Source organism: Ailuropoda melanoleuca, chromosome 13 (assembly GCF_002007445.2).
Source record: "Ailuropoda melanoleuca isolate Jingjing chromosome 13, ASM200744v2, whole genome shotgun sequence".
Taxonomy (NCBI): Eukaryota; Metazoa; Chordata; class Mammalia; order Carnivora; family Ursidae; genus Ailuropoda; species Ailuropoda melanoleuca.
In genome coordinates this window covers 29,923,512-29,935,970 of record NC_048230.1, presented here as the reverse complement: position 1 = coordinate 29,935,970, position 12,459 = coordinate 29,923,512, and the positions used below count along the sequence as shown (strand labels likewise).

The 12,459-nt window shown below is 41.8% G+C and overlaps 1 protein-coding gene across 9 annotated transcripts in view; it reads right to left on the bottom strand.

The window, feature by feature from the left end:
• The window catches only part of TLK2 (tousled like kinase 2), a 106,615-nt gene that overhangs the window by 11,562 nt on the left and 82,594 nt on the right, over positions 1–12,459 (bottom strand). For all 9 annotated transcript variants that reach the window (XM_034641203.1, XM_034641204.1, XM_034641208.1 and 6 more), the window contains 3 exons: positions 11,728–11,809; positions 7,582–7,673; positions 2,933–3,022 (listed from right to left, as the gene is read on the bottom strand). In XM_034641203.1, coding sequence (XP_034497094.1) covers positions 2,933–3,022; positions 7,582–7,673; positions 11,728–11,809 — 264 coding nt within the window. The remainder of the gene's footprint in view (positions 1–2,932; positions 3,023–7,581; positions 7,674–11,727; positions 11,810–12,459) is intronic.

Sequence of the window (12,459 nt, the reverse complement as noted above, 5' to 3'; positions counted from 1 at the left end):
AAAAGCACAGTATCGGGATGCCTGGGTGGCCCAGTTGGTTAAGGGTCTGCCTTCAGCGCAGGTCATGATCCCGGGATCCTAGGATCTAGCCCCCCCACTGGCTCCCTGCTCAGTGGGAAGCCTGATTCCTCCCTTCCCTCTGCCTGCTGCTCCCCCTGCTTGTGTGCTCTCCCTGTCAAATAAATGAATAAAATCTTTAAAATAAATAAATAAAAAGCACAGTACCTGTGGTTCTAACAAATGTGTTATTACATAGTATGAGTTTTTTCCCTCCACTTTTATCAATACATCATATAAACCCAAATTTAAAACTATACCATTTGTGGCATTAAGGGTCATGTGTCTATCTTCCAAGGCAGTTAGAAACCAAAGTAAGGCTTCCTGAATTTGAGTATTCCTGAGAGATGAAGACCTTTTAAACTATCCTAAGCTGTGATAATGTGGGTGTTATCACTCAGGGTCTAGTCAGGAAATAAAAAACACCTGAGTATTTAAAACAGAGGTTTTAATTCAGGGCACTGATCACATGGATGATGGAAGAGCTGAGAGGGTAAACTGGCCAGTGAGGCATCCCAGAGATCATCTAGACTGGAAGCCATTAGCACCCTCAGGCCAGAGGGCCAGATGGTGCAACCAGAACTGAGGGTTACCAAGACAGACTGGAGTCACAGTGGGGGGGGGGCGGTGTGTGGTGTGTGTGTGTGTGTGTCTGTCTGTCTACCCCCACTATCTCGGTCTCCTCAGCGGCTGAACACAGCTGAACAACTGACTCGGGAGCCTGGTCAACAGCCTTCAAGGGTCCACTCACTGAAGACGCAGAGCAAGGGAAGGGTGAGGAGCAGACCTGAGCACAAACAGGCTCAGGACTAGCATTACAGCCCCTGGGCAGTCCGAGGCCTTCAGAAAGCAATGCAGTGAAAGGTGGACACATGCAGCCCTGTGGGATCCCTGAACTGAACAGCTTACATTTCTTATGAAACATACAAGGGCACGCTAGCACTCTATCTGAGGATAAATATCAAAAATTTATGGATTCTCTGATCTGAGATACAGACTCTCATGCTTAGCCGATGTACTCTTTGACCTAAGTGCAAGCTTAAAATAAAATCTCACTTTAACACCCCAACAACTCTCAGATTTTGTAAAATGATGGTGAAAATTCACCATACACACAATGGGAGGAACAAAATAAACTTAAGAATAGCACACAACCAAGTCAATTCCTCAGATTAGTTAAAAGTGTATACACAATTCAAAATTGCAAATAATCCAAGTCCTATTTATTTTTGAGATGTTTTTTATACTTACATTTTGAGGGGTGGTGATGGCCGGGGGTGGGGGGGTGGTCTACCTAGTATTCAAAGAATTTACTCAAAGCAAAAAGGTAGGGCCACCCTGTGGAGACCTGTTCTCTACCTAGATATCATCCTTACTAACCACACACTGATTATGCCAGGTTCGAGGGCCACCCTTCTGGAAAGAGTACATTCCTGAGCAGGTGGAAGAAGGGATCGTTTGCATTTCCAAAGGGAATTAAGGTCTCCCCCTTTTGGAAACATTTCTAAATGTGGGACGGTTCTCGGCATAGCAATCCCTGAGACAGCTGCTGTCTGGAATAGGCCAAAACGCCTAGAACCACCCTGCAAGGCGAAGAGGAACACCTGCTGGCCATACCCTATGGTATGTTCTCCTGACTCAGTTCAGACCCCTACAGAGAAAACATTTCCAAATGCTGAACTGTTTCTAAATCCCCAGAAAACCCAGAGGTAATGCAGTTCACCTATACCAGGTAATAAGACAATGCCTAAGAGTACTAGGGATCTCAGGCAAGTCCTTTAACTTCCCTGGTCCACAGATTTCCATCTATACAAGTGAGAAGGCTGAACTGAGATCCCTTTAAACCTCTAACCTCCTACATGCCTGTGAGGCTCTATTTCACATGCAGCATCGAGTTATGCCTTCATTTCTGCCACATTCATTGCCATTCTATGATAAAAATCACATTGCTGGTCCTTCCTTGAAAGGCCCATCACTGTCCATCAGAATCTGCAGCTGGGGCAGAGACTCTCGGACAGTCCACACTCGGTGGTGCGTGTCAGAGGCAGCTGGCAGCAACTTGTGACAGTTACCAAGAGCTGAGAGTTAAATTTTCAGGAATTTTATGAGCTGGATATTAAGCCACCGGTAGGATGAATGGACAAACAAAAGGTGGTATATTCATACAATGGAATATATTTAGTCATAAAAAGGAATGAAGTACTGATCCGTGCTACACTAAGGATGACCCTGAAGACATATCTCGTTAAATGAAAGACGCCAGTCATTAAAGTCCATATACTATGAGCAATTCAAATGAAAGTATAGAATAGGAAATCTATAGAGACAAAAAAAAAGATGAGTGGCTGCTTAGGGCTGGGGGCAGGGCGGGGGGCGATAGGGGAGTGATAGCAAAAAATATGGGGTTTCTTTCTGAGGTAGTGAAAATGTTCTAAAAATGACTATGGCGATGATTGCACATATGTGTGAACATACTACAAGCCGTGAATTGTATACTTTAAAGGGGTGAACTATACGGTATTTGAATTCTATCTCAATAAAGCTGGGATTTCTTTTTTTTAAGTTAGTAGAGTGAAACTAGACACGCTGAGAAATTCATTATCACAGAAACTGTCCAATGCTATGAATTAGCCCTATCTGCTCCCCACCGAGCTGGTTGTTAAACATTTACCAGCACACCATCACACATCCTGTGGCCAAGAGACGTACTGCTGGCCCCAATGTGAATTCACACAGGATCATCTGCCCAGAAATAAATGCACTTGGTTCCCTCAGAGGGTATTCCTCGACCCAGATTGAAACTCTATTCCATGAGTAGTCAACACACCGCAAGAAACCAGTAGCAACTGCTAAGCTAAAATGGCATAGCACTTACGAGTCAGTGTCCAGTGAAAAGTAATCATACAGCTTAACTATCCTGGGATGATCCAGTTCTTTGTGAATCCGGTATTCCCTACATGCATGCCTGTAAACAAAGTGGAAAATTAACATTTTGTATTTTGGACTGTCTTTCAGACCTCTTCAAGGATACTCCTACATATTCTCTCATTGCTCCCTGTTTCTGCCTGTGCATTCCAGTCAGGTCTGGCTGGCCCTTCTATCCTTCCTCATCCTGTTTTGGTGTCTACCAAGCGGTTGAGAAAATAGCAGGTGCTCAAATATTTGTTGAATGACTAGAAGCCAACACTTTACCAACCTTTTATCCCTTTCACGTTCATTCTATCACAGTCTCACCTGTTTGATATTTATACCCAAATATCAAAGCTTTAAAAATTATACAGATAGCTTTTTCTCGCCCCTCAAAAGCTGACACTTTGTATCTATAAATGTTTATATCCTGGGCTACATCAAGGAGATCAATTTTGGCACATTAACTCCTTGGGTAAAAGGATTACAGATTACAGAAGGCAATTAGCAGTGCTTTGTTTTAAGGAGTCCTAGCTCCCTACAAAAAGAATTTAAAGGGCTATCAGCTTTACTTTTTTTTAAGAAAATGTGAAATTGATAAGAAATTATGGAACCCAGGGTGCCTGGGTGGCTCAGTCTGTTAAGCATCCAACTCTTGATTTCAGCTCAGATCATAATCTCAGGGTAGTGAGATCAAGCCCCATACTGGGCTCCACACACAGTGAAGAATCTGTTTGGGATTCTCTCTCTCTGCCCCTCCCCCTCGGTGCATGCCTGCGTGCGTTTGTGCACGTGAATGCACATTTTATCTCTCTCTCTCTCTCTCTGAAATAAACGAATCTTTTAAAAAAGGAAATCACTGAACCCCAGTTTTCCTGGAATGAGAGTTTACATATACATATTAACATTTTTTTTTAGTGCTTTTCCTATTTGAAATGATTTAATAAGATTAGGAACAAAAACAAACTATATAATCTCACGTATTCGTTGAATTTTAAAAGAATTACAGAGCAAGTTTATTCAATATAATTACCAATAATTTTTAAAGTATTTAATTCTTATTTAAAAAGAGAGCAACAGAAAATTTTTATTTTTTAAGTAAGCTACCACCATTTAGTTTGGGGCATTTTCTTATAAGGCAAGAGTCAGAAAAGAGAAACTTTCCAGAGTATGGTAAATAAAACTAAGTTGATGTTTTCTGAAATTGGTATATTCCAGTATGTCAAAGATACACAGAAAGTACTCAACTAAAGAAAAGCTGAGGAGACAATCAGGGCAAGGAGAGAGGAACAGGAATATAAAAGTAATTAAACACGTTTTTCCCTGATGGAAACTGTGTTTGACAAAGCTTATTTTTCAAGCTGCCACTTTTGGCGATTTTTTTGCTTCTTCTGACATTCATCATCTTTATGTCTTTCTGAAAAAGACTTGCCAGCACTTAAGCAGAGCAGTGTCAGGACACCCACTATACTGGGACCTGGAAACCTGGCCCTGAGTTCCAGCTCTGTGATGTCGCTTCTCTGGGCTTCCCCATGGCTGCACAGGACTGGAGGTTTCAAAGGCTGCTTCCTGGAAATCCAGGCCTCCAGAGACCTGGTGCAGACGCTGAGCAAATGTAGCTGTGGCCCAACCCCTCATCCCACCTAAGCAGCGTCACACCTGTCCTTTTCAAATATTAAGATTCCATGTAATATTTCATTTAGTAAAATTAAAGTGATGCTGTTAACAAAAACCCAGTTTAGAAAGCTAGGGACTAACTAGATAACCATTCAAGTCATTTCTTACGCTAGCACACTAAAAATGTATAGTTCTCTGCCATTGTTTTAACTTTTTAATTTTGTCATACATTTCAGAGCAGAGACCAATTTCTGTGTCAAGGTACAGAAAATACAGGAAACTAAAGGAGGCAAGCATTAAGAACCAAAGGAAGGGTCATTCGAAGTCCTCGTCAACCAAGGGCATTTGCTGTGATCAGTGAAAGCATTCCCTCAACATCATGTCGGGCTCTAAGCCCACTTCTCGTGCTTCATCAGGCAAGCCAGTGGCTCTGCCACGTCCCTCAGATGTTCAACTTTTAATTTAGCATCCAAGGGATGAATGCACTACAAATACAGAAACCTGAATTAGAAACTGGAAGAAATGTATCCACTAAGGTGTCGGTTTTTTACTCTCTTGTAAGTGGATATATACTTAGACTTCCAAAATGATTCTGTCCTAAAAACTTACAAGAGTATCATACACAAGAGTATACTAACTAATTCAGATACGATTATTTCTGTAGACAGCTTTATATGAAACGTTTCCTACTGTGGAGTTTTTAATATGTTCTCTGGGGGAGTTAAAGAAATCTTGTAATACAAATGCTTTAATCACGCAAAAGTAAAACCATAGCCTGTACTCATCAGTATGATTTCATATCAAGCAAAATCTTTCAAAGCAAGGTGGAGATACTTAAGAATTTCTCCCCAGGCGTGAAAAGAAGTCACAAGAACTCTGCATACCCCCTCCCCTGCAGAGATGGCTCCACAGAAGATCCCTGGGTGCTATGATTCCCACCACCAGTGAGGAAACAAAGGGGTAGGCACCACTGCGAGCCTGGAGCTGGACCAGTCAAGAGCTTAGAAAAATGAGACAACCTCTTCATTTGCTCTATGATTCTGGCTGGTAGAGGAATGTGAGATAGATCCCCCATCTCTCCCCGCTAGCACTTGAGACAGCTTGCCGAATGTGTCACGGAGGTACACGGTCCCGGCTTCAATCCCTCACTGTTGCAAAAGGCTAAGGCAAGCAGCACCCCCCGCCCTACAGTTACTACAGTGTTCCTTACCAGAGTTCTCTTTCGGGCCAGCCTAAAAGCTGGACACTGAGACCAGGCAAAGTATGGGTAAATCCCAGCACAGGAACCATTTTCTCAAGGCTGACCCAAGGCTGGCCCCTCATGAAGTCAGAGTGGTCAACGCACACATGTAAGATAGAGAACAGGCTCCAAGGACAGCTCAAGATCATTTTTCAAGAGAAGCATGTATAGTTCCAACACCCTTATGCACTCTGAGAGTCTCAATATAATGGGGACATTTCTCACTTATAACTGGTCAGAACAACATGTGGTTTCCTTCCCCGGAGTGCTCCTGGCATTCACTGTGGCATGCCATTCGTCCTCGCATGCCAAGTGACTGGAATGTACTTCTAATAATGTAACTGCTCCTCAGAAGCATCTGGACTGCAGCTGCCTGTCACATACGACATACATGCAGGGTGCCATGCATCCAGTACACAACATCCCTTTGCCTACATCTGCTAAGCCCTATTTCTCTTAATGCCACAGGAACCTCCACTTCTCCAGTGCTGAGTGCCACTGCCAATCTGCATGGAAGAGTTCCCGGATCCCTGGTGAGTAATAGGTAAACAGCAGGAGTTGTGTTGGTCCATGCCCCAAGAACCAGCTGATGATGCAGAAATGAGACTTAGCAGCCAATTACAAGGCTACTTCAAACTCCACTGCTTTTTTCCCCTCCAAAGTACTATTTATAAGAAAAAAAACAAAACTGCTTTTATAGAAAGGAGGTGGGTTGTTATATCAAAAAAGGCTGTCTTGGGCGCCTGGGTGGCTCAGTTGGTTAAGTGTCTGCCTTTGGCTCAGGTCATGATCCCAGGGTCCTGGGACCGACTCCCACGTTGGGCTCCCTGCTCAGCAAGGAGCCTGCTTCTCTCTCTGCCTGCCACTCCCCCTGCTTGTGTTTGCTTGTTCTCCCTCTCTCTGTCAAATAGGGGAGGGCTGTCTTCTCTCTTCAGGGTTAGGGCACGTCTAACTCAGCGTCTGTACCTACAACAAGGAAACATACTAAGCCCAGGGAGGGATCCTAAAAGCAAATTAGGTATGTGTGGCCTCCAAACCAAATGAGTCATGAATTCCCATGTTCTGAAGCTTGGGGTGGGGGAAACAAGCAAAACCTGATATTAGTAGATCCAAAAAATTCACACCTGTACATGTAATAATCATTCCTTCTAAAGAAGTCACCCCCCCCACACCAATACGGCGGAGGACAGCCACTGGTAGCATTCAGAAGACAGGCAAGCACAGTAAGCAGGACACTGAGCATGGAGAATTCTGAGAGGGGAAACTGTGAGGGGGAGGTGAGCACAGCACTGAGGAGCTGAAGGAGTCAAGTAAGCACCACTGAGGTACCCCAGGTGCCCCCCACTGTCTCCTCTATGATGAAATGACTGAAACAGCAGGAAAAAGTCCCGCCCAAAGCTCCCCAGGATCCCCAGGGCACTATCATCTGCTCTCCACAGACAGGCAAGATGGTTTCTGAGGCTTTGCTTGTTTATTGTAGCTAATGTTAGACACACAATGGAAAGGGAGGTTAAAGAGCATGGGTTTTTGATTGAGGGAAGTCTAGATTTAAATACCAGTTCAGCCATTTCTTAACTATTACTCGAATTCTGTTAAGTTCCAGTTTGCTCATCACTAAGATGGAACAGTTACTCTCCTAGAACAGTCAGGACGAGTAAATGACACCACCACAGCAACACACGCACCGCTGTTAACACAGGGCCCACACTGCAGCTGCCACCACTGAATTCTGACACATCAGACACCCTGGCGTCACTTACTTGTGGTAATTCTCCTTTTTCTCATCTCTCCAGTTTTTATTTAACTGGTGAATTTTCACAGCTACATATCTTTGTTCTGTTAGATCAAATGCCTACAAAGAAAAGGAATAAGTTATACTCTGGATAAAAGCTAACAAGAATTACAGGCAAGTAACACATCTGAAGCTTCTGTTTAAACATGGATGTACTCAAAACCCAAAATGCATTATTAAATACAAGCAGCCATGGATGACAACATATCACGTACTTGTTTCAGAGTTACAACCATCTTCTTCAAACTTGTGATCAGATAATTCAGAAGTTTCCAGACGCACTGGCACCAAGGGGCTTAGAAAACAACCCAGCACACACCACAAACAGCAAGCCAGCCTGTGCCTTACCAGTCCCTTCCAAACAGTTCTCTCTGCGGACATCACCCGCCCTCTCTGGGACCCTGCTCCCCTAGACTGTATTTCACCCCTCTGCTGACACTGGGACTTGGCATGCTTCACTAGTATTAAGTCCTGCTGCTTTTGAAATGCTGGGGACACAGACGACCTGCTCCAAGAGAAATAACCCCTCCAGATACACCTTTTCACTATGTTTGTTTAGAAAATAACCTTGTAATTTTTTATATTTTGTTTATTAAAATACAAACAGAAACAGAAACAAAAAATAGTCCCACCCATATATGATGGGTAAATAAAAAGCAGTTTTTGATCCCAACAATGTCTGAAATTAGTCACACCAGGTCACGTCTCTAACACTGTCCAAAGAAAGGGACAGACTTTCCCCAAAGACCACCACTACTGCCAAGTCCTCCATCAGTGAGGCAGTGATGTATCATAGAGGGAAGAAGGGAAACAGGTAGGTTTTTGAGGATGCTGGGTGTAAATCACAATCCGATAAAGTGAGTAGTATTTTAATATAATAGGAAATTTCTCTTTTACAAAAGAATTAATTGAGGGATTCCTTTAGAATGAAAAGTTTTTCTTAGTTTTTCAAGTTCAGAGGAGAAACTTAATACTTCAGTTCTAACTCTATGACCACCCATCTGCCAGGTTCCATGCTGTAGGAACAGATGAAGGTAACAGGCACAGGAAGAGTCTGTGAATAGTGATGATTACTGTTCAACACATCTTTAAAATGTAAGCTACCTCTAGGAAAGCACTAGATGCAAGAGAGGGCTGCTTATAAAAGAAACTTTCAATTTATATTAAATTTAAACCAATAGTTTTTAAAATATAAAAACCACACAATTCAAACAGAATATCTCACAGAAATGGAAATTCTTAGACTGTGAAGTCCACCTGCAAGCTTGTGTAACATCATGGCTTTACAGCAGAGAACCATTTCAAGCCAGTAAGAGCCAGATCAAATAGCACCTAATTTCTAAGAGCAGTAGTGATCCTACGAGTGTCTTTTTCTCCACCTACCACACCATATTTCTGAATCCAAGACACTGTGATCCACCACTGTTGTAAGAAGGGCTTCTGGAGAGTGGAGAAGAGCAAAAGAACTACACAGAATGTACACGACACTGGAGGAAGCATCTACATTTCCAGAATGTGAAAAGGTTTAAGGAACACACTAGGGAAAAAACAGGATGAAGAAATCACTAACTACCAACTTGGAAAGCACCAAGAATGAATTTTGAGGTTTTAAAAAAGGAGGTGTCTCACTTCTGCGTTTACAGACAAAAGAATTAAAAGCAAGGCCTCTAAGAGATATCTGCACACGCATGTTCAAAGCAGCACTATTCACAACAGACAAGAAGAGGAAGAAACTCCAATGTTCACTGCCAGATAAATGGATAAAGAAAATGAAGTATGTATGCATACAATGGAATATTATTCAGCCTTAAAAGAAGGAAATCCTATCACAAGCTTCAACATGCATGAATTCTGGGAACATTATGCTAAGTGAACTGAGCCAGTCGCAAAAGACAAATACTGTGATTCCATTTATACAGGTATCTGAAAGTAGTCCAATTCACGGAGAATGAAAGCAGAACAGTGGTTCACAGGGGCTGGGGGAGGGCAAGAGGAGAGCTGTTGATTAATGGGTAAAGTTTCAGTTTTCTAAGATAAGAAAGTTCTGGAGATCTGTTTCACAACAACATAAACACACCTAATACCACTGAACTGTACATTCAAGAATGGTTAATGATGGTAAATTCTTGGTTTTTTTTCTTACCACAATTGAAAAAAAAAATAAAAAATAAAAAATAAACTAAGCATATGATTCAAGAATGAAAACAAAAACAAAGAAAAGTAAAAGGAAGGAAAGACTAATAGGAAAAGTTAACGAAAAGAAAAATCCAAATTAAACAGTAGACTTGATCAACAAAATAAAAAGTTGATTCTTAGAGGGGAAAAAAAACCCCACTGACTAACCTTTCTGACCTATCAGTTGATATACAAAAATAAACATTTCATTCAAAAAAAAAGAGAGAAATAACTACGGTATGGATGATATTTTTAAATCAAGGTGAAACAGAAAATTTTCCAAAAAAATGAAATTATCAAGAGACTTAAGAAAGGAGAGAAAATAAGAATAAATCAATATTTGTAAAAGGAACTGAAAAGGTAGTCAAAAAGTTTTCCTGTTCAATGACATCCACCCATGGGATTCTGAGTCTGCTCTAGCTTTCAAGGAGCCAATAATTCCTATGCAATGCATTCCAGGACATGGGAAAAATATATATACATACAAGCACAACTTATTCTGGATAACCAGGACACAGAAGCTAGACAATGCTGCCCACACACAAAAGACAACTATGGGCCAGTCCCCCTTACAAACACAGATCACAAAATATACTAGAAAATCAAGCCCAAAAGTCCACTAAAAATAATATTCTTGTTCTGGAAGTGGACAGTGATGGCAGTTGCACATTATGAATATACTTAATGCAACTGAACTCTACACTTAAAATGGTTAAAATGGCAAATTTTATGTATATATCACCAGAGTAAAAAATAAATATTAAAAAAAGGAAAACTGTTGAATCATTATGTTGTATACCTGAAACTAATATAACATTGCGTGCCAACTGCACTTTGATGAAAAAATACATATATAAACACACACATACATACATATATATATATAGGCACAACAGTTTTGGAAAATACAGTTATTGTTTTATAACAATAAAAGGTGGGGGATAGGGGCGCCTGGGTGGCTCAGTCAGTTAAGCATCTGCCTTCAGCTCAGGGCATGATCCCAGGGGCCTGGGATCGAGTCCTGCGTCACGCTCCCTGCTCAGCAGGGAGTCTGCTTCTCCCTCTGCCTCTGTCTTTGCCCCTGCTTGTGCTCTCTCTCTCAAATAAATAAAATCTTAAAAAAAAAAAACTTAAAAAAAAAAAAAAAAGAGGTGGGGGATAGGACTAGTTTTTACTGTTTTTATCTGAAATGAAAACTAATTATTTTGTCCAAAAGATTTCCCATATATAAATTCACAGGGCATAACGTAAATCCCAACAGTGAAGGCCTCACCTCAGAAGGAGGGACTTCGCAGGGCCATGTAGTAAAGACCATTTAATAAACGGATTCTCCAGATAAAAGCCCGGTACCAGAAACACCCAGAAACTTAAGGAGGTCATGACTAGTGAACATGTTATTGGATCTGCAGCCCACCGGAGGCACAGAAGTCTGAACATCACTGGCCCAGCTAAAGCCAGGACGCGCCTCCGGGACGCCAGAGCTACTCAGCACTCCGACTGAGAAGACGAGAAGAAGACGAGAACATTTTCAAAACAAAAAGCAGGTTTTCAGGTAAGAATTAACTTTAACACATCTATTTTGTTAAAAAAAAAAATTATAGGATAAAAGTAACACATATTTATTTCTAACAAAGGTAAGTGAGGCAGGAGGTACAGAGCCAGAATACAAACCACCACCATTTCACTATCCAGAAAGGAGTGTTTTTCCTTCCTGGTTTTCTTTTTTTTTTTTCCAAATTGAAAATAGGGCAAACTACTGGATCCTGCCTTAGTCACTTAAGTTTACTGGAAGCAGTTCTTCCAAAGATACAGGTTCTAAAAGTTTCTGAATTTTAACAAATATTTATTAACCCACAATTACAATGATTCCTAACTTTCTCCAAGTTGGTGATAACCAAGATTCAATCCTTAGTCTCTGTGCCCAGTTTCTTACACTTACCTTGTAAACTTCACTGAAACCGCCTCTACCCAACAGATGTAACAACAAGTATCTGTCATTGAGCGTTGGGTGATCTTTAAATCTGGGGAAACAGAGAACACAGAATATCCTGAGTTTCAGGACTACACAATCTCCCGTAAATCTCTCACATGCTACACACATGGTTTACAGCGGCTGCTGCTAGTTCGGCAACCACACGGACGCAGCGAGCTGTGAACGCGAAGTGAGCCATCCGGTGCAGGGAGACTGCATGACGACAACGAACAGCACTGGCTGTAGAGCCACAAGGCACAGGCACCAGCCTCAGTGTGGCCACAACTGGACCTGTGACCTTTGCTGACCTTCCTTCCTTTCTGAAAGGTAGCTGGGCAACTACCATCACCATCCACTTGCTGTAAGGGGATGGGGTACAGACTCCACCAGATCGGGGATTTTCAAACTGTGCTACCCACTCCCTCCAAAGTAGTCAAGAGCCACATGTTCCCACCATTCCAAAACGGATACGATAAAGTCCCAAGATATTTCACAGCGCCTTACAAATGGATTCGATTATTAAGGAAGTCACATGTCCTATGTGCATCCATGGTCTCTCTTTAAGACAGTTTCACGATGTAACTGTTTCCCCCAGAGGATTCCACCTTGTGTTGTTTTCTAACAATAAGACGAAGAAAGGAGAGCTGGCAAAAATAGTTTCACAAATATGTCTACCTAATTTCTGATCTTAAACAGCCC